This window comes from Frankliniella occidentalis, unplaced genomic scaffold (assembly GCF_000697945.3).
Source record: "Frankliniella occidentalis isolate FOCC.00 unplaced genomic scaffold, Focc_3.1 Scaffold3, whole genome shotgun sequence".
Lineage (NCBI taxonomy): Eukaryota > Metazoa > Arthropoda > Insecta > Thysanoptera > Thripidae > Frankliniella > Frankliniella occidentalis.
The window spans coordinates 3,150,361-3,159,741 of record NW_026267133.1 but is presented as its reverse complement, the minus strand read 5'-3'; the positions used below and the strand labels follow the sequence as shown (position 1 = coordinate 3,159,741).

Genomic DNA, 9,381 nt, shown 5'->3' with positions numbered 1-9,381 from the left:
AAAAGGGTTGTTTTTTTTTTTAATTTTGATGCATGTAAAGTAAAGACGCGTAACTTTTGTGTGGCCCCCCTGTCGGGTAGGGTATGAGTGCGTTGCGCGCGGTGCACTTTTGCATGTGCCTTGCAGGACCAGGGCCGCTTTAACACTCGCGGGGCCACCTGAGGGGCCTCTTTGAACAGTGCACATGTGACTTGCGTCCGCAGGGTCCCACTCGAAGCAGCCGCTGCTCCAGGGCGACAGTCGCGACAGCCGCGACAGTCGCGACAGCCCCGGCTCCAGCCTCGGCGGCAGCCTGGCGCAGCTGGCCAACGGCAAGGCCGTGTCGCCCAACCCCCTGCCCCTGGACCCGGCCCTGCTCGTCCGGCCCAACCCCAAGCTGAGGACGGAGGCGGACGGCGCCCCGTCACCCATCGCCGACGCCGAGATCACCTGCTGAGCGAGCCAAGAGTGGTCGCCGTCAAAGGGTCGCCGCCAGGGGGTCGCCGTCAAGGGCTCGCCGTCAAGGGGTCGTCGACATCGCCAACGCACAAAACCGCTCAAAATAACAGAAAAAAAGAGAGAGAGGAATAAACGCTCTGCCGCGTTCTGAGCGTCGTGTTTGTGTTTGTTGTTTTTCTATTTCACTCTCGGGGAAATGGTGCTTTGGTGAGTGCGGCGCGGTTAGCGTGTTTTGTGATATAAAGAAGCTTTCCATTATTCCGTTTGACCCTGGTCGGTCTCCGGTACTTAAGTCGACTGTAAGCCTCTTACTACACCCTCAGCCTCGTACTGACCTTCTCGTGAGTTACTTTAGTGTTTTCTTAGTCTTTCATCGGTCGTACGTTAGTAAATTAGGTCGTTCACCAACAATGCTGTTCACTTATTTGTCAGTTTGTTCGTGTTACTTCCCGCTGCTTCGATTTCTTAAGTATGTAACGAAGGGAAATGTCAGTACGAGTCCGAGAGGGTAGCTAATCATGGTTGTGAAATCTAGTCTCCCTCCACCGTGTCCCCTCGTTTCGCCGAAAAGGAGAGGTTCCACTCGGAAACCTTTTCAGCGGCCTCGCGTCGATTCGATTTACGTGACGAAATATATTCACCTTATCTTCGGCCAACGCTGACGTCGTCTGTAATTTCTGCTCGAGGTGTGGCCAAAGGGCTGAGGGATGGTTGAACGGTGAATCGCACAGCGGAGTCCTCCGCTTGTCGTGTGATGAGGTACCGTCAAATGATGTAATATGGACCATGCGTGGTAATTTGGACCACCTCATTGTGGCTGCCATGGGACATATTTTGATATCTGAATGTGTCCACCTTAATCAACACAATGGAGGCCAAGGAATAGACTGGTTTATATTTGCACTGTGTGTCAAAGAGCAGTCAAAAGAAGATGGTCCAAAAAATTACCTTCGCATGGTCCATAGACCATTTGATGGTAATGATTGAAAAAAAAGGTGACTATTTGAACCAGCCTCCAAAAACACCAATTTCTGTTTAAAAATAAAGCTCGTTAGCAAATTTTCATCATACGAACAGGATGGCTGGTTATAATTGGTTGTAATTAACATAGTACCTGAGGAATGATTGTTAAATTTAGAAATAAAGATACTTAGAATAAAAACTCGTTTCATAATAAACGTCCAGTTATTTAAGGTTTTGGCTTTCTGGGAAGATTCTCTGCAGTAGTCAGCCTAGCTATAATTTACTTAAACCTTTACATTAGAATTTAATGATTTTTCTATGTGTTTTCAACTGTCAAGCTTTCTTACTGTAGATGATTACTGATTGTTGGATTGCTTCATGTTTGTTCCATGACATCTTCCATTTTACAGCTCCATTCTTTTCAACTGACAGTATAGTGCAAAATGCCACTTGCTACTACTCTCTCTGCATAGGTTGTTCAGTGTTTTATGTTAAATTGCTCAAAATTAACAGAGAGAAGCGTGAAGCGTGGGTTAGTGTGTGAGAGCAAGGGAGAGACTGGGCCGTGTGCTGTGAGTGAGTGAGTGAGTGAGTGAGTGAGTGAGTGAGTGAGTGAGTGAGTGAGTGAGTGAGTGAGTGAGTGAGTGAGTGAAAGAGAGAGATTTTACAAAAATGCTCGTTTAGGAATTTATTTATTTTCGATCAAAATAAAGAGTTGTGACATCTTCAGAAAATATATCCTTCTAAAAAACTGCTTGAAAATCATTTAGCTCATCTCTCTCTCCCTTGTTTAGGGCATCGATTAACACTCACGCCTGTGCGAAAGGAAAGAGGGGTTTCTAAGATTGTAGTTGTGGATGCCTCCGATGCCTTCAACGGATTACGTTATTTTGTACAGGGGTACTGGGTATTTCATTTTCTTTTGAAATGTGAAAGTACACAGACTGTGCATCTTAGCAGGTGTTGGAAAGCGAAGACTGGATGCCATTTTACGTGTAACTGTAAGCAGGCTGAAGTAAGAGTAAGAAAACCTCAAAACTAGCATACGCTTTGAGCGTGTTATTGATTGGCAAGTTATTCCGAGACCGAGCAAGCACACTTACGCCTATTTTTTGTTTCCAGAGAAAACAGACTAGGTTATCCCAGCTTCTAATCTGATTAGCAGAGCTATGAAGACTCGCCTTCCCGTGCGAGGTGCCTAAGGGTAGGCCACCGGCTCCACAGAGCTGCTCGGCGGGTTGGCCTACCTGGCGCGTTCCAGGCGTCCCGTCGCCTCAACGAACGCACCCCCCCCCCCCCCCCTTCTCTTCCTCCTCCACCACCCGCGCGCGCGCGCGCGCGCGCACACACACACACACACACACACACACACACACACACACACACACACACACACGCACGCACGCACGCACACAAAGAACGCTTAGGAGAAGGGGTAGCGAGGAGCAACAACGGTGGACCCGTTCATGCATCGGTCTGCTGTAACATGCTTTGGACACATTCCCTACCCATAAAAAATTAGCACTTGAAACAAAAACAAAACTAAATTTTCGTTCGCGAGGCGTGTTCGGGACACCATAACCCACCGTCGCCCGTGAGAGGCCGATGGAGGCGATCTTGTTCCCTACGACAGTCTTCCCCCGAACGTCAGTTTTCGGACCATGTAGACCTCCTCGTCCACGTGGGCGATGCAGTCTACAGGAGACGTGTACGCGGAAGGCTTGTCAACTCACACGGAACTATCGATTATCAGCTAAAAAGTCTTCATGATAAAAATCCCAGTAGTCCGACTAGCGATACAAAAATGTAATCGTCAATAGAGGGCTGTAAAATTTGAATGGCACGGCCCTTGTTTACTATGCTTAATGAACCTGGTTTATACTGAAAATTTAGTTACAAATTGGACTTATTTAAAATGAGATGTTTTTCAATGCAACATAAAATTCATAGAGCTAGATAAGGTCAACATTTTTCTTCCAGCACACCACCGGAGGTGTGCAGTGATTTTGCACACAAACTCACTCAGTGATTCAAAGAATGCTACAGAGGCCACTCCTCTGTAGGCCGGCGCGGCTTTGAGGGGGACCCCCATTTCCGCTGCGTGGCCGGCCGAGGGATGAAGCCACAGTGCTCGAGGTGTTATTTAGCTTCAAAGCTGTTGAACAGTAATCAGAGAAAAATTAAAACCTACGTCAGCTGTGTATGGCGGTGAGCAGTGGGGTCAGGCCAGTAGAGCTTGGCGCAGCTGTGAGAGGCGCGGCTCTGCCAGTGGCCACTGTATTTCCATTCACTTAAGCGATAATGAAAACACAGGGAAAAAGGTCCCATTCAAATCGGAAGATGGTAAAGAAAGTAAACCGCTCTCTAATTTGGAATGAGTTTGAAGACAGGACACTGCAGAACCGTCGTCATCTCCTGACCACATATCCTTAATCCCCCGCACACAAAAATTTATAAAATAAAAAATAACATAGCCGAAATAAAAGTCATTTTTGGATGAAAAATATTTATGTACTCATACTGTACAAAAGTTTGGCAAAAACACACAGGAAACAACAGATTGAGACATCAAGGCAATGAGAAATTCCATCTTAAAAGAAATGTGCACCAAAACATCAATTTTCCTTCCAATAAATATTTGCTAAAGAAAGCACTGTAGCTGTAAGTAGCTATAACTGATTGCAATAAAAAAAAAACAATTCATTACACTTTCAGTATGCATAACACATTAATATTATTCGTTTCTTGTAACAGTGATAATACCAATTCAAAACGATAATTGTGACAAATTACTATAAACCTAAAATATTATTACTAAAGATTTTAGTAATATCGATAATCATAATACTCATAACATTAACAAATTTCTGTTTTCAGAGGTCAAATACAACATACGTAATAATCAAATATATAACATCCACACAAATCCCACACACTCGTCATTCGCATAAAAATTTAACTGAATTGGAGGAATTCACTTTCAACAAATGCCTTCCAATGCAGTGGTTGTCAAACTATCTTGCATAACACTGGTTTAATGTGGCATGCAACAATAATTATTGTAAAAATAAAAAGAACATACAGAATGCTCTGCAGCTTATTTCATTAACAATTAAGAAATTAAAAATGAAATATTTGCTTTTTTTTTTCCAAGCTTTGCAATTTAGAGTAACAGTCATAAAGTAACAGACATGAGCAGGTAATAATCATTTATCACTCTTAAGGTCATGTGAACGATGAAGTACACCAACAGGTATACATATTTGAAATAAACTTAATGTAGGTGGGTGAAAGTAAGGTAACTGTACAATTAAATAGTTAAATAACACACCTCAATGTGTGAGAAACAGGAGAAAAACAAAAATTGTGGCTCCATTTGGACTGAGACCAGTGATCCCTGGTAGCACCAGCCAAGACGATACATATATACATATATGTATATATAAATAAAAAAACATAGATATATACACATACATATATATATCTATCAAGACATATATAAATCCTAACTGAGCATACCCATGGCCCAATGATTATAAGAATCTGGACAGGTGAAATGAAGAATTGGTGCAGTTGAAGTGAGCATAACTTTTGGTCCTCAACAGATTACTCTGCCAAAAAGGAGCCACACCTTCAGTCGATTAAGCTGATATTAACTTTAAAATTTCAACACAGGGTCAAGGAAAACACTATAATGTACACCGGGTACCCACCAATGATAGCAAAATTCATACAGAATTCAATTAACATCACGCAAAAGAGATCACACAACTTTCACACATTTGAGTATACTCTCTCACTCAGTCTCTTGATAAGAGTCCATTTTCATTATGTCAGTGTGATAGCATTGATAAAGATTCATGATCATACATAAATATAACCAGTGGAAAATTTTAAAAATAATAATTTAAGCTTTCGGCATTTTAGAGACAATATATTATTAAATTAAATGGGCAGGAAGAGAAGGTCAGGTTAAAGAACTTCCAACTGCTGGAATGCCAACCCACGTCTTATCACAACTTGAGTCCACTCTGCCCAAGCCACCTCAGCACCCTCCCAACCTTCCATCACGTCTTCTTAGCAATTATCTAAAGACTTTGGTAACTTTCCTGTAGAGTTTAAATCACTTGCTTTGCAGTAACAATAATTTCTACAAAAGTGGTGAGGGGACTGTTGGCAGAAAGCTTGCAAAACAAGTGAGGCAAGACAACAGTCACAATACTAATACATAACAATTCTTTTTTTCTTTTACATTAAATAAGGGAAGGGGAAGGCAGGGAAGATCAGGCACAGCTAAACTTGGGCTATGAGTCAGGTTCATGTTTGCCACCACAGATGCCACATCTAACACAGCACCAATGGCAGGCCCGCAGGGGTGGGTAACAGCAAAGGCAGGGTACAATTAAGGATAAAAGGGCCAGCCCAATCCAGCGTCTTCTTCTGGCGAGCCAGTTTTCCTCTACAGGATTACAGTCACAAGGCTGCTGAACAAACTCTCCTTCCTCATCTGCCATACAATGATACAGCATGCACTGAGCACATGATATGCACGTCACATAATCCACTGCTGATTTAACACAATCTGGGGCAAATTCACAGCTGCCTCGAGGATTGCTATCTTCAGAAAAAAGCTCCTGCAAAAATAGACATCAACAATTATGATTGCACTAAAATGACTAAATTTCAGGGCAAGTTGAAAGTGATCTCACCTGACAGTGTCTGCAGGATTTTCTCTTATCTTTTTTTTTGGTTGGCAATGCAGGCTGGGTTGATGAAGTTGTGGAAGTTAAAGGTGTTTCAAGACTTGACTTTTTTAAGCTATCTCTCCGATCTTCGATTGAAGGATAGATATATTCGTGCACAGCTGTTAACTGTACATAGGAGTAGTTATCTGTATTTCCAGGCCCACCACCTCCTCCAGGAGGCGGCTCTTTAACTCTGGGACAATCAGAGCCAGGGCCTGAGCCTGGACTGTCAATGCTATGACGGGACAGGTAATTAATTCTTGGGTGGCTTGACAGAGACAAATCACATGGTTGGGTTGATCCATATTTAGCACCGGACGAGTCTGATGATGATTGGGAATCTCCTCGTTCAACGGGAAGATTTAAAGTCTGGTAAAAAATACATAATAAGTGAAGATAAAATGTAAGCACAAAGTCAAAAACTCAACAAAACCAAACTTTCAGGTAATGCTCACCATAAATACATCATCATCACCAGGATCTTCAGAGTAATTTGTGCAGTGATGTGAGGTTTCAATACCTGCACAAAGAAATAGGAATACAGGTAATGTCCATTCAAAACAGTTTCTAACTGATTCATTCAGAGAAATGAAATGGCTCATGGTTCCCTACCTGGCAGTGGGCCAGCCTTGCAAGAGGGGGGAAGAGGTAGTTGGGGGTCCTTTTTACCATCTAGAGGGCCATTTCCAAAATGATGCACTAAACAGCAAAATAAAAATAAAGCTTTAAAAAAAGGGGGTACACGAAGCAACTAATTAAAAAATAAAAGCCATGCAAAAAAGAGAAGAGCTCGTGCCTCATAAAGCAGTTGCTGTTTCGTTTTCTTTATTTAAAAAGTTTCTAAAAAATCGTGGGATAGGATGGTGGAACTTTGACTACAGTACAACCAAGTTCTACCCGAACAACAAAAAGGATCCATATAAAGCCAGTATTTATTGCTATCACTTAGGAATTAATGAATTAGCAGGGCTCATACCAGATCTCTTTATTCATTTTGCTGACTTTTCCCTCATTACCAGACAAAACATTCCATTTCTCACAAATATTTTTAAATTGCTAAAGAAGGGCAAGGCGGCAAGATTAAGACGAAAAGAATCAATAAATAATCAAGAAAATAAAATAATTTCTTTTGAACAGTCGAGAAAAGGTTTTCAACCACGATGGTTGCGCGGACAACCATACCTATTAATTTTTTCCAGATTTTTTCTCAAATTTTCCTGTCTTTTGGTACAATTTTGTTTTTGCTGACCTCTCTGGCCAATATGAACCCTGATTAATGAACTACAGCTAAAGTTTCATTCTTCTAGCTATGTAGCTTCTGCCTTAATAAAAGAAAGTTTTAAGAAGAAATGTAACATACCTTGTAATAACTCTTCTATGGCAGTTCGGACACCTTTATCAAATGCCCGAGCATCAGCTGCTGTTTGAAATGTCAAACCAAATTTCTTCTCACCAGTCTTCCAATGATGAAATGTAGGCATAACTTTATAATACTCAAAATCTTTCTTGATAAGGCAGCTAAGAACCACCTGAAGGATTAAACTAGTGATTAGCACTCCTTCAAAATAGCACACACTTGACATTCAGCCAATATGTTTAGAAAATAAAATTCAATGTTCTGTAATTAAGTTTTTGTTTTTTTTAAATGTTTGTGACAGTATACACTTACAGATTGGTCTGATATTCTTCTTCCAAAAATAAGATATTCATGGTTAGCCTCATCCGGTGCTATTGAGCGTTTTCTAACAGACACATTGGAGAGTCCCCCACTACCCATGGGGACCCAACCACCAGTGCTGTCATCGCGCATCATCACCTGTGCCCGAACTCGCACCAGGAAGGACCCGCTGCTGCCACTGGAACGAATGGGTGTTGTTAGAAATGAAGGCAGAATTTATGGCCTGACTCATAGTAAGTATAATTGGCAGATACCAACGGACCGATTTGTTCGGTATAGGAATAGGGGAGACTTAAGTTTCCAAAAATTAGGGGAAGTAACAAATTTCACTTATTTTAGACATAAATATAAGATCTGTTATAACATTCAAGTTGAGGGGCAGAAGTGAGGTTCATTTGTAAAAAAAGTGTTCATAACCTATATTTGGTGTTGGCATTGAGCAGACAAGACAGTCTGAGTGACATTCTGGGCAAGGTTAGATTTGAAGTGACAGTAAACACAGTGTTTTGATAGGTCGACAAGAGTGTCCTAGATGTAATACGACACTAAACACCTATACAGTAGTAACTGGGCCACGATCGGTCGGACCTTTCTTTGTGTAAGCTACATATTCCAATTTCTTTCTACATTAAACTCTGTTACTCGAACACTAGAGGAAAGACTGACAACACTCAGGTCACTGGCAACTGAAAACAAATGGTTACCAGCCCCTCCCCACCAAATAGACGTGAATGAAGCGGTTGCCTGGCATGAATGAATGAATGAAGTAGCCTTCATTGATCAGCTCCCAGCTGCAGCTGCACCCACCATTCATGCATCAAAACTAATGCCACACAAATAGTCTGCACAGCAGAGGACTTGTCAATCGTTGGATGTTTATAAACAGTGTATCATCACACGAGACACAGAAAGGTCAAGAGGGAAAAACAAGGCCTCCGCAAACGCCCCAATCTCAACTTTGCACGCAAGCTACAAACGAAATCGCAGGAGAGACATGATGTGCTCGGGGCTCGACCGACCGAGCCCGTTTCCTTAACTTTGTCAGCCTCTCAACGCGGTAGCAGCCCGCGGAGGCAGATACTTACTCTTCACATCCTTCCGTCATTATGTAAGCCAAAGGAATTCCTACATTTGCCCCATTTCGTCCTTATTTTCACCATTTTTGAGGCATATAAAATACATCAGCCGCACTTCACAAGAGAATAGGCCTAGCTCTCCCTCGGCCTCCTCGGCCCAGTCAGGGCCGTCTGGATACCGCTCTCTTTCACGTGATGAGATATGGGAATGGCGTCGTGTGGAATGAAAACGATGTAAATTAGCAGCCGGGTCCTTAGGAGACACTGCAAAAGCCTTTTCTTTTGTTGCAAGTCCTCCTTTCAGCACGAGTTTTGAAATGTGCAATTCATTGAATCGAGTTGTCGTACCCTCGTGGATAGTATTTATGAGGCGGTGGGTGGGTGGTGGGTGTGGGTGACTTGCTTTAAAGGCGGGATTTATGAATGCGATTGAGGAACCACTGCTGTTCAGTTTCAGCCGAGGCTCAACCGATAGATTTTA

At 42.4% G+C, this 9,381-nt stretch overlaps 2 protein-coding genes across 7 annotated transcripts in view; one reads left to right on the top strand and one right to left on the bottom strand.

The window, feature by feature from the left end:
- Window positions 1-2,163, top strand: part of LOC113204654 (ALK tyrosine kinase receptor) — an 11,656-nt gene extending 9,493 nt beyond the window's left edge. For 3 of the 4 annotated variants that reach the window (XM_052265786.1, XM_052265782.1, XM_052265780.1), the window contains one exon: window positions 204-2,163. In XM_052265786.1, the coding sequence (XP_052121746.1) occupies window positions 204-436 (233 nt within the window). In that variant the 3' untranslated portion in view covers window positions 437-2,163. Of the gene's footprint in view, window positions 1-179 lie in introns of all 4 variants that reach the window. The other variant, XM_052265787.1, reaches the window with a different exon arrangement.
- A 1,724-nt stretch (window positions 2,164-3,887) lies between these two features.
- On the bottom strand, window positions 3,888-9,095 carry LOC113204656 (sprouty-related, EVH1 domain-containing protein 1). 3 transcript variants are annotated; one of them, XM_026419904.2, is made up of 7 exons: window positions 8,910-9,093; window positions 7,816-8,002; window positions 7,507-7,675; window positions 6,759-6,845; window positions 6,602-6,666; window positions 6,111-6,515; window positions 3,888-6,035 (listed from the first exon to the last, which is right to left on the bottom strand). In XM_026419904.2, the coding sequence occupies exons 1-7, from the start codon at window positions 8,927-8,929 to the stop codon at window positions 5,706-5,708; spliced, it is 1,263 nt and encodes a 420-aa protein (XP_026275689.1). In that variant the 5' UTR covers window positions 8,930-9,093; the 3' UTR covers window positions 3,888-5,705. The 3 variants fall into 3 exon arrangements, with proteins under 3 accessions (XP_026275689.1, XP_052122791.1, XP_026275690.1); XM_052266831.1 differs by lacking the exon at window positions 8,910-9,093 and adding an exon at window positions 8,632-8,791; XM_026419905.2 differs by lacking the exon at window positions 6,759-6,845 and having other exon boundaries at window positions 8,910-9,095.
- Between the last annotated feature and the right edge of the window lie 286 nt (window positions 9,096-9,381).

Excerpts from the sequence above, each read along its gene's own strand:
- LOC113204656 (XM_026419904.2), bottom strand. The coding sequence starts at position 8,929 with ATGACGGAAGGATGTGAAGA. Across the intron at positions 8,003-8,909 it reads ATGACGGAAGGATGTGAAGA|TGGCAGCAGCGGGTCCTTCC; the intron begins GTAAGTATCTGC and ends CATTCGTTCCAG. Across the intron at positions 6,516-6,601 it reads GTGATGATGATGTATTTATG|ACTTTAAATCTTCCCGTTGA; the intron begins GTGAGCATTACC and ends ATTTTTTACCAG.